We start from the raw sequence: 16,473 nt of genomic DNA on the forward strand, positions 1-16,473 counted from the left end.
TGCGAGTTCCAGGGCAGAGGGGGCGGTGGTGGTTTCTCCTCCACCTTTCCTGACCCCTCCCTCCCCATTATTCCATTTATATCCCCCAGGCAGGGTTTGTGTTGTCTTCTGGGATATCTCACTCTATTGATGCTCCTCTATGGAGGGATTGCAGCGCATTAGCCTCCTACGAGGGTCAGCGCTGGATGCAAAGGACAGCAAAATGCCACCCTCTGCCTCTCTCCCTCTGCCCTCCGTCTCCTTCTCGCTTCAAACTGACTGCAAGGAGCTCCCCTGGCCTTGGCTTCTGTGCACCAGCACCCCACAAAGAAGGGGTCCCTCCTCTCCCCCTTGCCTGGCAGTCTTGCCCTCTGATGGTTTCCTTGATGGCCATCACTGGAGTTTGTCTGTCCCCTGCTAATGGCCCATCCGGCTAGTTCTACCAAGCTTCCCTTGGCTCCTTAGCACAAGTAACTCCAGGGGGGGGGGGGTTTCCATGTTTGGCAAAGTTTAATCAGACTTCTGGCTAAATCCTAACTCATAATAATATCAAAACACAAAAATACACAACCTAGTAACAAACAAAAGCAACACCGCACACTCTTAAGAGGCCCCAAAGAGTTGAATCAGTGAAAGGTCTAGTTGAAGAGGAACATTTTTGCCTGGCACCTAAAGACAAAGTGAAAGTGCCAGGCAAGCCTCCCTGGGGAGGGCATTTCACAACGAGGGAGCCACCACAGAATAGGCTCTGTTCTCATGTGGAGGAGGAGCACACAGAAGGGCCTCAGAGGATGATCTTTGACTTTGCAGAGCGGAGAAGGAGTGGGGCGATGGGATCCGGGGCCTGTCCCTCAGCGCAGCCCGTTATGCCCTCTTGCGCCTGGAGGAAGGGCCGCCCCATACAAAGAACTGGAGGTAAGGGAGCAGGACTCTGCCAGACTGACCGGAAGAAGAATCGTGCCTGGGAGGGTGTGGGGAGAGGGAGAGGGAGGGAGACCAGGGGGGCACCTGTGAGATGCCAGGGTCCCTGGATCAGCTGCCCACCACAACAGGCATAACAGGCGAGGAGGGCTTGAGGGGAGCTGTGATTCCTGCATGGCAGAGGGCTGGACTAGATGACTCTTGGGGAACCTTTCCAACCTGACTGCTCTATGATCCCTAAGGGATGGGGCAGCAGAGGGGGCTGGCAAGGCAGGAGAGGAAGGGGACTTGGGACTGGGAAGGAGAGGCAGCGAGAGCGGACAGGAGTCTCCCAATGCTAGCCCTACTCAAGAGGAGACCCACTGACACTTGATGGGCGTGGTGAACTTGGTTCCCTGCATTTCAACGGGTCTACTCTGAGGAGGGCTCAGCCAGCGTCAACTCCTGCCTCCCCCTTCCCAGGCCGCAGCTGTTGGTGCTTGTCCGCGTGGATCAGGACCAGAACGTGGCGCACCCGCAGCTGCTCTCCTTCATCAACCAGCTGAAGGCGGGGAAGGGGTTGACCATCGTGGGCTCCGTGCTGGAGGGCACCTTCCTGGACAACCATGACCAGGTCCAGCGGGCAGAGGAGGTGAGCAGGGCAGAGGGGCACTCCTGGGCTTGGGGGTTGCGGGGTCCCAATCCCTGCTCTCGGTTGGGAAGGGGCTCCAACTTCTCTCCCCCTTTCTCCCTCGCAGTCCATCCGGCGGCTGATGGAGGCGGAGAAAGTGAAGGGCTTCTGCCAGGTGGTGACGTCGTCCTCCGTGCGGGACGGGGTGTCCCACCTCATCCAGTCCAGCGGCCTGGGGGGGCTGCAGCACAACAGCGTCCTGGTGGGATGGCCTCGCAACTGGCGCAGCAAGGAAGACCACCAGACCTGGAGGAACTTCATTGGTACGTGCTGGGTGTGGGGCTGGGAGGGCAGAGGGGTCCTACGGACCTCAGAAGAGCCTGCTGAGTCAGGGGCCAAACAGCGAAGCCCACAGGCAGGATCTGAGCACAAGAGCAGCGCTCTCCTCTCTGGCAGTTTCCATCAACTGGTACTCAGGAGCCTTGCTGCCTCTTGCTGGGGGTGGGGAGCCTATTCCCCCCCCCCACCATGAATTGGCCCAATCTTCTTCCAAAGCAATCCAGGTTAGTGGTCATTGCTGTCTCCTGCAGGAGGGAGTTCCAAAGATTAATGATGCGCTGCAGGAAGAATCACTTCCTTTCATCTGTTCTCTGTTCACATTAGGGTTCTCTGCAGTGTTAGAAACTCAGATATATAAGCGAGGCACCAAGTGGCTCCTTAACCAGAATTACGGTTGCCAAAATGGAACGTCTGGTTCCATTTTGGGGACAGATGGTTTGAAAGTTGTATTTTTCAATGCACCTTTTTGGTTCCGGAAATTCATTCCGATTGTCTAGATCAGAGGTCGGCAACCTAAGGCCCATGGGCCGGTTCCATGGATCAGCGAGGGGAATCTGTGGTGTTTTTTTTCCGCAGTGCAGGCGCTGATGCCTTATGAGGAACGGCTTAGGGAGCTGGGTATGTTTAGCCTGGAGAAGAGAAGGTTAAGGGGTGATATGATAGCCATGCTCAAATATATGAAAGGATGTCATATGGAGGAGGGAGAAAGATTGTTTTCTGCTGCTCCAGAGAAGCGGACACGGAGCAATGGATTCAAACTACAAGAAAGAAGATTCCACCTAAACATTAGGAAGAACTTCCTGACAGTAAGAGCTGTTCGGCAGTGGAATTTGCTACCAAGGAGTGTGGTGGAGTCTCCTACTTTGGAGGTCTTTAAGCAGAGGCTTGACAGCCATCTGTCAGGAATGCTTTGATGGTGTTTCCTGCTTGGCAGGGGGTTGGACTGGATGGCTCTTGTGGTCTCTTCCAACTCTATGATTCTATGATTCATTCCCCCCTACGACATTCCCCCCCCTCACTGTGACGCGTGGCCGGGGGGAGGAAGGGGGCTGGGCTGAGCTGGCTGAGCACATTTCCAGCAGCCCCTCGTCGGAGCAAGCTGTCCCCCCCCCCCCGGCTGCTCGTGCTGCCGCCGCTCTTCCAAGCACAACTCCTGTGCCTGCCCTTGCGAGTGGCAGAGACTTGTGGCGGTGGTGGAACAAGGGCTGCTCATTCCTTCTCCAACGCTGCTGCTGCCAGCTTCTGCCTCTCGGCAGCACCCTAGGTAGTCAGGGGGCTGGGAGGGGCTGGGGAAGAGGGGGGAGAAGCCCCTCAGCCATGTGCACATGTGCACGCACACACACACACACACACACACTGGCCCACCAGGAGGTTTGTGCTGCAGTGAACCGGCCGGCCCCCCAAAAGTTTGCCAACCCCTGGTCTAGATAGAATTCTACAGAATGGGGTACTAGAGTGTGAAAACAGTCTAGATCTAAGGATCCCCAGCCATGCACCCCCAGATGATGGAGACGTCAGATGCCGTCCCGACACCCAGGCACCTTCGCTTGGTCACAAGTGCAAAATGTGCAAATTTTGAGCGCTGGTTCTCTGTCCACCATCTCCTCTGTGGCTCCAGTTCCTGCCCCCCTCAGCCCAAGGGGTCCTGCTGTGTCCGCCTCTTGTGGGTGACGTTTCTCTCCCTGCCTGCGCCCCACAGAGCTCGTGCGAGAGACCACCGCTGGGCACCTGGCCCTCCTGGTGGCCAAGAACCTGGCCATGTTCCCGGCCAACTCGGAACGCTTCTCAGAGGGCCACATTGATGTCTGGTGGATCGTGCATGACGGAGGGATGTTGATGCTGCTGCCCTTCCTGCTGCGCCAACACAAGGTATCCGGGGAGACGCAAGGGGGTGTCGAGCTGAGATCCCTGCACTGCGGGGGGTCGGTGCCACAGGAGGGTGCCGGTCGGTAATCACACAGTTTAAAGATGGAGCTAACTCTTTACAGTCCTACCTCTGCTTACGTATCCCTCCAGTTATGCAAACTTTGGGATACATAAGCGGTAAAAATACTTCCGGATTTTTGCCGCGCGCACATGCGCAGAAGCAGTAGACTGCTTATACGTATGCGCAGAAGTATGCCCTGCACGTGCACGCAGAAGTGATCTCTCCGGTAGCAAAAACCTCGGGATCTGGCCAGACCTCCGGAATGGATCCCGTCTGCAACCACTGCATTAGCAAAAACACGATCTTGACTTGGATGAGTGTCAGGCCTAATGAGCAGAACAGCTTGTTCTCGGTGGTCTAACTCCATGGAAATCAGCTGTTGAGATCAAAGATCCCCACCTTCCTTCTCCTCTCCAGGGTTTTCCCCAAGCAATCTGAGGCTGTGCCTGCATGCCGCCAATCTCTCCTCCACCCTTTTCATTCCTCTTCTGGTTCTGGGAGACCAGGGGGAGGGGAGCTCATGGCAGCAGGGGGCGGGAGATACCTGTGATTCTTCATCATGTCTGGCCCTCCTCTCCTGCTTCAGCTTCTGCCTCTGATTCTTCCTGCTCACTAAGCCCTGTTACTTCTTCAGCTTTCGACCTCTCCTCCTCCCGGTCTGCTCCTTCTTCTCCCTCTCACCCCTCATCGTTGTCCCACCCCCGGGCTCTGGCCCATAGCTGCCAAGTACCCCGTTTTCCCCAGGAAACCCCCGTTTTTACTTACCTTTCCCCGGTGGTCCCCCGTATCACTTCGTCTCCCGTTTTTCTCCGTTATTTTCTCTTGCCGGCGGCCATTTTTTTCTTTCCGATTTGCCCTTCTATGGGCACCAAAATTGGCGGCCGCTGGGTTCAAAAGTTGCAGCTACGCATGTCCGGAAGTGCATAGACGCGACTTCCGGTGTCGGCGGCGGCCATTTTTGGTGCCCATAGATGGGCGGAGCGACACCGGAAGTTGCGTCAACACACTCCCTGACATGCGTACAAGCGACTTTCGAAGCCGGCGGCGGCCATTTTTGGTGCCCATAGAAGGGCAAAGCGACACCGGAAGTTACGTCGACGCAACTTCCGGTGTCACACGGCTGCCGGTCCCGGATTCTGCAATCCGGGACTTGGAAGGTAAGCTCTGGCCTTCTCAATAGGAGTATAGCATCTCAATAGGAGTATAGCATCTAGATCAAGGGAAGTAATAGTACCACTGTATTCTGCTCTGGTCAGACCTCACCTGGAGTACTGTGTCCAGTTCTGGGCACCACAGTTCAAGAAGGATATTGACAAGCTGGAACGTGTCCAGAAGAGGGCAACCAAAATGGTCAAAGGCCTGGAAACGATGCCTTATGAAGAACGGCTTAGGGAGCTGTGTATGTTTAGCCTGGAGAAGAGAAGGTTAAGGGGTGATATGATAGCCATGTTCAAATATATAAAAGGATGTCATATAGAGGAGGGAGAAAGATTGTTTTCTGTTGCTCCAGAGAAGCAGACACGGAGCAACGGATTCAAACTACAAGAAAGAAAATTCCACCTAAACATTAGGAAGAACTTCCTGACAGTAAGAGCTGTTCGGCAGTGGAATTTGCTGCCAAGGAGTGTGGTGGAGTCTCCTTCTTTGGAGGTCTTTAAGCAGAGGCTTGACAGCCATCTGTCAGGAATGCTTTGATGGTGTTTCCTGCTTGGCAGGGGGTTGGACTGGATGGCCCTTGTGGTCTCTTCCAACTCTATGATTCTATGATTCTATGATTCCCTTGGGGGTTCCCCTTGGTGGTTCCTCCCACCGTTCCTCTGCGTCCAACCAGTCCAGGACAGCTGGACTAGATGGTCCCTTGGTACCCGCCCAACTCTGCCGTTCTATGCTTCTACGAGCAAGGGCAGGGGTCTCAGCAGGGACACCCTATAGCAAATCCACTCTCCTCATGAGCACTCAAATGGCTGTATTGGAGCTCCAGCCTCTCCCGGTGGCTGCTGGGGAGGAAGGCAGCCATGTTCTTTTTTTATAATATTTTTATTGCATTTCCATTTTTAATATTTAGACACATCCATATTATCCACTCTACTTTTTGCTCATATGAGCCTATCAACTTCCTGCCCGCCCACCTCATGGCTTTCAAAGTTCATTTTTATAGCATTTATACATCTTCCATTTTATGCTTTTCTCATTCAACTCATCTCATTTTTAAAGCAAATGTAAAAGGTAATGATCATTGTCATTACAAGACTTCTTAAAACCCTGTGTCAGGGGTTGTTACGACTACTCCTGAGTAACGACCTTCCACATACTTGTCTTTCAAAAGTCTTTATTGGTGCATGTTGTAAATTACTGGGTAGGGACCCAGGTGGCTCTGTGGGTTAAACCACTGAGCCTAGGGCTTGCTGATCAGAAGGTCAGCGGTTCAAATCCCTGTGACGGGGTGAGCTCCCGTTGCTCGGTCCCAGCTCCTGCCAACCTAGCAGTTCAAAAGCACGTCAAAATGCAAGTAGATAAATAGGAACCGCTACAGCGGGAAGGTAAACGGCGTTTCCGTGCCCTGCTCTGGTTCACCAGAAGTGGCTTTGTCATGCTGGCCACATGACCTGGAAGCTGTACGCCGGCTCCCTCGGCCAATAATGCGAGATGAGCGCGCAACCCCAGAGTCGGTCACGACTGGACCTAATGGTCAGGGGTCCCTTTACCTTTACCTTTATTTACAGTGTAGTGAGCTGTCGGTTTCGTGTCTTCTCATTCCGTTTCAGAATCTGGCACTGCCCCTTTTTGCAACTTAGACCAACATAAAAGCCTCGGGACAGTGAATCTCCTCCCCTTTCTCCTCCTCCATAATTCCGGTGTCGGGGGGAAGGGTCTACGATCTGTTTTCTCCCTGTCCACTCTTCCCGCCTGAGGAGTAAGGGCTCTCCCATGCTGCCAGAGACCTGGCACTCCCCCTCCGTCTCCTGACTAGCCCCTTCAGACCCCGCACTTTCATGGCTGCTTGGAGACGGACTGCTCCTGATGAGAGGGGGGGGGGTTCTCTATAATCCCTCCCCCTTACACCCTGCTAGTGTTGTTAATTGCTTACAGTGATCCTTCAAATATTGTACAAATTTACCCGTTTTTGGAAAGCTGGATCATGCTGGTTTCGGATTTTCCCAGTCAGCTTCTCCAGTTCCACATAATCCATCGTCTTCATCTGCGTTGGTATTTCTTGTTGCTTCCATGTTCTGCCCGGCCTTGTCCCAAGAATGAGTCCCCTGAGCTGGGCAGAGCCGGCTGTGCGCTGGCTCAGTGCTTCCACCACCCCTTCTCCTCCCGCGTAGGTTTGGCGCAAGTGCAAGATGCGGATCTTCACCGTGGCCCAGATGGACGACAACAGCATCCAGATGAAGAAGGACCTGACCACTTTCCTGTACCACCTGCGCATCACAGCCGAGGTGGAAGTCGTGGAGATGGTAAGGCCGTCAGAAGAGCCGGCTGCTAGGTCCGGCCAGGAGCCTGTCTAGTCCAGCACCGTGTTTCTCACTGGGGCCGGCCAGCTGTCCCAAGGAGTCCCCTAGTCCCACCCTCTCCCTCTTCCACAGCAAGAGAGTGACATATCCGCCTACACCTACGAGAAGACTTTGGTGATGGAGCAGCGCTCCCAGATCCTCAAGCAGATGCACCTCACCAAGACGGAGAGGGAGCGCGAGGTAAGTGGCTGTGGGGCTGCTGGGCCGCAATATCCCCACCCACTTATGGGCCGAGCAGAGCCAGCCTGGCTAGTATCCCCCCCCCAGGCCTCTCATCCTCCATGGATGTCTCTAATCCTCTCTTAAAAACATCCAAGCTGGTGGCCATCCTTGCTTCTTGTGGAAGGGAGTTCCCTAGTTCAGTGGTTCCCAACAGGTGGTCCGCGGACCCCCAGGGGTCCGCGAGCTATGCCAGAGGGGTCCGCAAGATGCTATTAGAATAAAAAATATATTAAATATATTTTGTATGATAACAGATTTTTTGTTTTGGCCGCTTCCTGCATGAACAGAGTCTAGCGCAAAACTAGAATTAGATAGAGGCAGTAGTTCTGCTGTATGCCATTAGGTGGCGCTTTACAAACACTACTGTTTTGCAAAGAGGCAGTGCGCGCATTCTACTAACGCTCACCTCCCCAAGATGCTTTGCGCGTGTCGGCTTCATTGGTGCGCTACTGCACAGGTACCCTGTCTTCTCCATTCCCCTCCCTCCTCCCTGGCACGCGCTGCCTCTTTGCAAAACAGTAGTGTTTGTAAACAAAGCGTTGTTTTTCGTGGAAGCTACAGTTCGCGTAGTTAAAAATGGACCGTTGGTTAAAAAGTGGTTCGTTAAAACGACAAAGGCCTACAGATGAAGAGGAAGATAATGCATTTGATGTTCAAGCAAGTAAGTCAGTGACTCTCGAACCGATCTTGTCAGTGTCCATTGAACCTAAATCGTCGGCGTCCCTTGAACCTAACCCTTCCAAGATCAGTGTTAAGCTTACTTGAAAAATTAGATTAGGAATTAGGAATTAGATTTAGGATTAGGAATTAATGGGGGTCCTTGTCACAATAGCGGCTCGATGAGGGGTCCTCGAGAAAATTTTGTTGGGAACCCCTGCCCTAGTTTAACTAAGCACTGTGTAAAGAAGGACTTCCTTTTACCTGTCCTGTCTTTAATCTTTTTCACATCTCTTCCCCTGTATACTATAATTGGCACTACACAGACCTCAGTGTCTCTTGTCCAGCAATGAGCGCCACCTTAAAGCATCTCTCACAAGGGGGGTGGAGATACTGGGCATTTTAAGGATATGTTCAGACGGCGGAGGGGTTTGATATAAAGAAAGCTGTGCATGTTATCTGAGCTTTAGAGTTGGCATCTTAGCCTTTGCCCACAAGGAGCCTGAGGATGAGCTGGACGTCCAGCAGATAATACATCTGGCGCACAGCCAGAGCCCGGTACCACCCATTAGGGGCAGCTCCCTTGCCAGTGGCCTCCCCTCTCCCTTCTGCTCCCCAGATCCAGAGCATCACGGACGAGTCACGCGGCTCCATCCGGCGCAAGAACCCCACCAATACGCGCTTGCGCCTCAATGTCCCCGACGAGCAGGTGGGCGACAACGAGGAGAAGCCTGAAGAAGAGGTGAGGTTGCCCAGGGGGGCGTTGGGGGTCCGGGCTCAAATGGCCGGAAGGGGCAGAGCAAGAGGCAGCGGGAGGGAGGGGGGACAGCTCTTATCAGAATAGTGCTTCTATTAAATAATGGGAGAATGTTGAGGATAGTAGGAGAGGATATATTGATTAAATACTGTCTTTCCTCACTCACACTCGTGAGCTAGTAGCAGAGCACATTCCCTTGTGCATAGCAGGAAGCTAGTTGATGGATTTGTGAGAATCATCTGGCTTGTCCAGATTGGATTGTTCCTGGTAAATCCCCTTTAGTTCCTTCTTAAAAACAATAATGACACAACCGTCTTCTTTAAAATGAAGGATAAGGTTTACTTATTACAGGTAGGTAGCCGTGTTGGTCTGACGTAGTTGAAACAAAAAAAAAAATCCTTGACATTAACAGTCGTTAACAGTCGTCAACAGGTTTACCACTCCTATCAGCCAATCCCCCATTCCCACCACCCTTCTGAGTAATACCCCTCCCCACCCTCTGACTATACATAAGGGTCTGGTGACTTCTGTTTCAGTGTATCTGAAGAAGTGTGCATGCACACAAAAGCTCATACCTATGACAAACTTAGTTGGTCTCTAAGGTGCTACTGGAAGGAATTTTTTATTTATTTATTGTTTCAAGGTTTACTTACATTCAGTTCACAGTTTGTTCCTGAAGGCAGGCTTTAGCTTTTAGTTACAGTTACAGAGAAAGGTGTGGGGTTCATCCTCTTGTGAGGGATGAGCCCAAGTGCGGCTGGCTGAGAGCCAGCACACAGCAAAAAGGCATCAAGTTGAAACGAGGTGAAAAAGTGAAAGGAAAGGGGAAGATGGCTGCGTGTCCAGGGTCAGGCCCATCTACCTGGTCACACGCAGGGGGAGGATGCTCCAGACCAGGTGTGACAGGAAGTCCTCCTGGCTGGACCAACATTCCCCTGTGTGTCCACTCTGGGCAAACAGGAAATGTTGTATTTGACTGCTACTCTAGGCCAGCCCCCACCCAGCAGTGCAGGAGGACACTTGGCCATCCAGCCTCTCCAAGGCCGAGACTTGTGGGGCATGGCCTCCATCCTGACTGGGGCTGAGGACTGCCTTGCGAGGGGCTGCCGTGGGTCCATGCCCTCACCCCAACCTCTCCTGCCCTCCTCCTCTGCCCAGGTGCAGCTCATCCATGACACAAACGCCACCAGCTGCTCCCCGTCTCCGGGGGATGAAACGGAGCCAGAGCCGGAGCCGGAAGCCGCCCCGGAGAAGGTGCACCTCACCTGGACGAAAGACAAGCTGGCCGAGAAGAACAAGAGCAAGAGTCCCGTCAGCCCCGAGAGCATCAAGGACTTCTTCAGCATGAAGCCGTGAGTCCCGGTGCCACAGCCTCTGCCCCCCGGGCAGGAGGGAGCCACTTTGGTTCCTGCCGGGGCATTACTTGAGCAGGGGCTGGAGAGGTGCTGAGGGTACAGGGAACCAGGGGGCTGCTGGGCAGAGGGGAGGGGGCTTGGTGCCAAGGGAGGGAGGTTGCCTGGCATGCCTTCTGGCAGGAGGAGGTGGTGGGCACCAGGTACTAAATGACCAGCTCTCTCTCTTCCTCCTTCCTTTGCCTGACGCTGCCAGGGAGTGGGAGACCTTGTAAGTCTTTGCTTGGGGCTGCTCTGCTCTGTGTCGCGGGGGGGGGGAGCGGGGGGGCTCAGGGTGCCTCTGGCCGGGCTTTTTTCCTGCCCCACCTCTGCCTTCTGTCTTGGGGCAGGGCAATGCTGGGCTTGGGCAGGCGGGTGGGTGGGTGGGGTCAAAGGAGGCTTCTGGAGCCAAGTGACCAGGCCCCCGCCCGCCGTCTTCTGCAGGAACCAGGCCAACGTCCGGCGGATGCACACCGCCATTCGCCTCAACGAGGCCATCGTGAAGAAGTCCAAGGATGCCAAGCTGGTGCTGCTCAACATGCCAGGACCCCCCCGGAACCGCAAGGGGGACGAGAACTGTATCCTTTTGAGGGGGGCAAGGGCAACGCAGGAGGGGAAGCTGCAGACAAGGGCATTTAGAACCCCAAATGGGAGAGGAGAATAAGGTCCCTGGTTCTTCTGACGAGGGTGGGGAGGGTGGGCAAGGGTCAGGGTGGGGGCCTTTGCTCTGTGCCTGCCCTGGGTGCCCCTCCGCTCCTTAACTGCCCCTCCCCAGACATGGAGTTCCTGGAAGTCTTGACGGAGCACCTCGACCGGGTCTTGCTGGTGCGCGGTGGCGGAAGGGAGGTCATCACCATTTACTCCTGAGAAGCTGGCCGAGGCCGTTGCCCGAAGGTTTGTGCCCCGCCTGAGAGCCCCGCCTGCCCCTTTCCGCACCCATCTCTCCCAGAGAGCCAGCAGGGAGGGCCTGCCGCCCAACGCCGCTCCACTCGTCTCTCCGCACCTGAACTGCAGTGCCAGGCGCACCCATCCAAGCACCGCGGCTGCCGCCTCCCGCCCAGCGGCACGGCTGCTACCGCTGACCCATAGATCGACCTCGGCTCTAGGGCCGGCGCTCGCCGTGGGACAGAGGGCAGCCGGCGGCAGCTAAATGACTTCCCCGGGAGGCCGGAGACTCGAATGCGGCGAGCCCTTTGCCCTCTTCCTGCCTGCTTTTCTATCGTTGCCTTTTGTCGGGTGTGCTCCTCGCTCCCCCTGCCCCCCCCAATCCAGCCCCCAAGGTGGGGAGAGGGCACCAGCCGAGGCCACCAGCATGCTTCTTCCCTTGCCGATGCTGGACTCTCCCCTCCCTGCCCATCTGATCTGGGGCAGAAGCGACCCACCTCCAAGACAAGCCCCCTCTGGGGCCCAAAGCAAGGGGGGCTGGGCAGCTTTCATAGAATCGTAGAATTGTAGTTGGAAGGGACCCCCGGGGTCATCTAGTCCAACCCCAGGAGGCCCTGGCAACTTTTACCCAGGAGGCTTAGAATGGCAGAGTTGTAGAGTGGGGAGAGGGTTATCTTGTACCCCGCCCCCACCGCCAAGCCCCTCTAAACCCGCCAGCCATTTTGCACTTTGCTCTTCTCGTCGCGCCCAGAGGGGCCCCAGGCTGCAGAGGTGGGTCTGTCTGTCCCGTCTGGGTGCAGAAGCGACACCTTCTGGGGTCTGCGTTTCCTCCTTCCTGCCCAAAGGATGGGAGAGGAGACAGGACAGACCCCCACGGGGGCCTCTGCAAGTCCACAGCCCCTTTGCACTTTAGGACTGGCTCTCCCGGCCCACGGGGCTGGGCTGCCAGGTGGCACCCCCCCCCAAGGGCCACAGTGGTGGTGGGGGCCCCTCTTGCCACCCTCCTGCTTCTGTGGCCCCTTCCCCCCACTGACATTCCCCAGATGCCCCCTCTGGGACTGCAGTCTCTCCCTTGGGGGAGGCAGGTTCCCTCAGCCGGATGCACTTAATGCCCCCCCACCTGCCTGCATGACCCCCCCCCCCCAGTTCTCATCTGGCTCAACAAAGGGCTAAGATGCTTTTGGGGGGATTCTGTCCCCCCCAATCCTAGAATCGTAGAGTTTGAAATGGGATCCCTCGGGTCATCTAGTCCAACCCCCTGCAATGCAGGAATCGCAACAAAGCCTCCCTCCCTTGCCTCACCTCCCCCCCCCCGAAACGCAGCCTCTCCCTCTCCCTCCCCCAGTGTCTGCTGTGGGGCTTTTAACCAATGTGAATAGTCCTCCGAAGCCAGAGGGACGTCGCTCTGCCTGATGTGGGGCTGTATATATTGTAAATAGCACAGGACATGTATTTTTAAAGGGGTCATATTTATGTGGGGGGGGGAACAGAAACGAGATGAAAGTCTATACATAAAGAGACAGAGAGAGAGAGAGAGAGATCCAGCGGGTGGGGTGGGGGGCTGGGGGGCTAAGGCACCCCCTCCCCCAGGCGGGGCCAGGAGCCAGGCCTGGACCGGCTTTGCGAGCGGGCGCTGCGCACTTCTCCACGAGCGCTGTGCCGTGCAGTGGCAGGGAGTTCCGCTGAGACCGGGCGGCGCCGGCGGCTGTTTCCTCCTTTGTGCACTTGTCTCTTCTTAGCTTCTTCGGGTTCTTATCAGGGAAAAGGGCCAGAACCACCTGAACCTATTTCACAGCCGATCTGAGCTTCCACTTCCGAGTGCAGCCTGCTAAGCTTCCAACTCTCCACGTCCCCCTCGCCCTGCGCCCCACCAGGCAGCTTGGCCCCATGCGCCTCCCCACCTCCTCTCCTAGGGCCAGCCTGTAGCTGGAGAAGCATAGAATCGAGGAGCTGGGAGGGATCCCCCAAGGTCATCTAGGGCAACCCCCCGGCGTGCGGGAAACAGAGGTCGAGAATCACTGTCGGACGATCCCCTGGCCACTGCTGGGAAACCTCCAAGGAAGGAGGGTCCACCCCCACCCCACCCCCACGTTGGAAAAGATCCAGTAGGTCCTCCAGTCCACACCCCTGCAAGGCAGGGCTCACCGCTTCCCATCGCCTGCATCCCTAGCAGCTGCCCCTTCGCCACCCACCTGGTGGGGTTCCATCTGCCCCCCCCCCCGCCTGCACCTCCTGGTGCACTTTCCATGCGGGGTGTTCAGAGGGTGTGACTGACCCCCCTCCACCTCGAGAGAGCCTGGGGGAGGTATCTTCTTCTCCCCTGAGCACGGCTGCCTCCTAGCTGCTGCCGCCGCATGGCTAACTCCTTCCCCTCCCAGCAGCCCCACTCCCCCCCCCAATATATCCCAGTCCCTCAGGAGAGGGCCACGGTTAGCAGACGGCACTGCATGCGAGTTTACACCCCCCATTCTGACCCCGCACGTTTGGCCCCCGTGTGTGTGTGTGTGTGTGTGTGTGTGTCCCCGTGTGCTGCTCTCCCCTGGAGCCTCCTTCAGCCCCGTCCGCCCGGGGAGAATGCAGGGTCCTCTTGTGATTGGGGGGGGGGACAGGACATGTGTCGCTGCTGGAGGGGAGGGTTGCAGCGGAAACGGGACCAGCTTCAGAAACAGCAAAAAAGGAGAAAGAAGTAATTTTCAACAATCCCCAATGTGCGCACTGAGAAGGGCTCTCCAGCCCAAGGCTCGCTCCTTGGGGAGTCCCAGTCCTTCGGAGATGCTGCTTCTGAGAAGGACCCAGAGGCCCTATTTGTGTTGGTTAAAACACACTCCCCCCCCCCCAATGCTCCATGTGCAATATCTTTGTTAATGAATGTTCCCACCAGTCGGCTTATCCAGTAACCTTTATAATCCGATCACCGTAGCTAACCTGTTTTACGTCCATCCAAGTGACTCTTGATTCGAGTGCAATATTTCGATAGCTTTCGTGAGCTCCTCCATCGTAGGCTTTTGTGTTCTAGGGATTTGTGTGTGCAAAGCAACGCCGATCAGTTTCCTCCTTGTAAATAAACCAGGTTGCCGATCCAAAGGAACGCGTTTTAGGCTTGCCTCTACTTTTGTGCGAGTGTTTCCGTGGGCTGCCTGGCTACCGCCCCACCCCCACCCACCCCGCGCTGTTCTCTATGCCGATAGATATCCATGGGGTCGTGGCTCCACCTCTGTTGACTGCTTGTGTTGACGCTTCTACTGTATTTTATTTTTTAGATTCCTGTCTGCACAAAATGCAATAAAAAGGATTTTATTACACCCTTCCTTGGCTGCGGGCGGCCTGCTTATGTCCTGGAGGATAATGTTGCATGTGCGCAGTTCTCCTTCAAGCGGCACATAGTTAACCTGTGGAACTCCCTGCTGCAGGAGGCACCAATGGTCACCCACCTACAGGGAGGGGGGGAAAGTATTTGATCTCCTGCTATATTTGCCCGCCTGCCCTCTGACAAAGAAATGACCAGCCCATAATTTAAATGGTAGGTTTATTGTAGCTGTGAGAGACAGAATAACAACAGGAAAAACCCCAGAAACCCAGAAGACAAAAGTCAGAGATGAATGTGCATTATAATGAAATAAGTCTTTGATCCCTTTGCAAAAGATGACTTAGTACAGGGGTCCCCAAACTAAGGCCCGGGGGCTGGATGCGGCCGAATCGCCTTCTGAATCCGGCCCGCAGACAGTCCGGGAATCAGCATGTTTTTACATGAGTACAATGTGTGCCTTTATTTAAAATGCATCTCTGGGTTATTTGTGGGGCTTAGGAATTTCTTCATATTTTCCCCCAAAATATAGTCCGGCCCCCCACAAAGTCTGAGGGACAGTGGACCGGCCCCCTGCTGAAAAAGTTTGCTGTCCCCTGACTTAGTACTTGGTGGCAAAACCCTTGTTGGCAATTACAGGTGTCAGACGGCCACCAGGTTTGCACACATCTCAGGAGGCATTTTGTCCTCTTTGCAGATCCTCTCCAAGTCAGTAAGATTTCGAGGCTGATGTGCAGCTACTCGAACCTTCATCTCCCTCCACAGATTTCCGATGGGATTAAGGTCTGGAGACTGGCTAGGCCACTCCAGGGCCTTAATGTGCTTCTTCATGAGCCACTCCTTTGTTGCCTTGGCCGTGTGTTTTGGGTCAGTGTCATGCTGGAATACCCATCCTCGACCCCTGGCTGAGGGAAGGAGGTCCTTACCCAAGATTTGACGATACCGGTACATGGTCCCGTCCATTATCCCTTCGATGCGGTGAAGGTGTCCTGTCCCCTTAGCAGAAAAACACCCCCAAAGCATAATATGTCCCCCTCCATGTTTGACGGTGGGGGTGGTGTTCTTGGGGTCGTAGGCAGCATTCCTCCTCCTCCTCCAAACACAGCGAGTTGAGCTGATGCCAAAAAGCTTGATTTTGGTCTCATCTGACCACAACACTTTCACCCAGTTCTCATAGAATCATAGAATCATAGAATCATAGAGTTGGAAGAGACCACAAGGGCCATCCAGTCCAACCCCCTGCCAAGCAGGAAACACCATCAAAGCATTCCTGACAGATGGCTGTCAAGCCTCTGCTTAAAGACCTCCAAAGAAGGAGACTCCACCACACTCCTTGGCAGCAAATTCCACTGCCGAACAGCTCTTACTGTCAGGAAGTTCTTCCTAATGTTTAGGTGGAATTTTCTTTCTTGTAGTTTGAATCCGTTGCTCCGTGTCCGCTTCTCTGGAGCAGCAGAAAACAACCTTTCTCCCTCCTCTATATGACATCCTTTTATATATTTGAACATGGTTATCATATCACCCCTTAACCTTCTCTTCTCCAGGCTAAACATACCCAGCTCCCTAAGCCGTTCCTCATAAGGCATCGTTTCCAGGCCTTTGACCATTTTGGTTGCCCTCTTCTGGACACGTTCCAGCTTATCAGTATCCTTCTTGAACTGTGGTGCCCAGAACTGGACACAATACTCCAGGTGAGGTCTGACCAGAGCAGAATACAGTGGTACTATTACTTCCCTTGATCTAGATGCTATACTCCTATTGATGCAGCCCAGAATTGCATTGGCTTTTTTAGTTCTCCTCTGGGTCATTCAGATGTGCATTGGCAAACTGCAGATGGGCCTGTACATGTGCTGTCTTGAGCAAGGGGACCTTGCGGGCTCTGCAAGATCTCAGTCCTTCACGGCATAGTGTGTTACCAACTGTTTTCACGGTGACTATGGTCCCAGCTGCCCTGAGATCATTGACA

The 16,473-nt window shown here is 54.8% G+C and overlaps 1 protein-coding gene across 3 annotated transcripts in view; it reads left to right on the forward strand.

Annotated features, from left to right (window-relative positions):
• The window catches only part of SLC12A5 (solute carrier family 12 member 5), a 97,101-nt gene extending 85,776 nt beyond the window's left edge, over positions 1-11,325 (forward strand). For 2 of the 3 annotated variants that reach the window (XM_088674815.1, XM_035123826.3), the window contains exons 16-26: positions 790-894; positions 1,363-1,531; positions 1,638-1,833; positions 3,549-3,718; positions 7,103-7,234; positions 7,364-7,471; positions 8,790-8,912; positions 10,086-10,279; positions 10,536-10,550; positions 10,763-10,896; positions 11,094-11,325. In XM_088674815.1, the coding sequence (XP_088530941.1) occupies positions 790-894; positions 1,363-1,531; positions 1,638-1,833; positions 3,549-3,718; positions 7,103-7,234; positions 7,364-7,471; positions 8,790-8,912; positions 10,086-10,279; positions 10,536-10,550; positions 10,763-10,896; positions 11,094-11,185 (1,438 nt within the window). In that variant the 3' untranslated portion in view covers positions 11,186-11,325. The remainder of the gene's footprint in view (positions 1-789; positions 895-1,362; positions 1,532-1,637; positions 1,834-3,548; positions 3,719-7,102; positions 7,235-7,363; positions 7,472-8,789; positions 8,913-10,085; positions 10,280-10,535; positions 10,551-10,762; positions 10,897-11,093) is intronic. The other variant, XM_088674816.1, reaches the window with a different exon arrangement.
• Positions 11,326-16,473: the final 5,148 nt, after the last annotated feature.

The sequence above is a fragment of the Zootoca vivipara genome, chromosome 7, assembly GCF_965207765.1.
Source record: "Zootoca vivipara chromosome 7, rZooViv2.hap1.1, whole genome shotgun sequence".
In the NCBI taxonomy this organism is placed as follows: domain Eukaryota; kingdom Metazoa; phylum Chordata; class Lepidosauria; order Squamata; family Lacertidae; genus Zootoca; species Zootoca vivipara.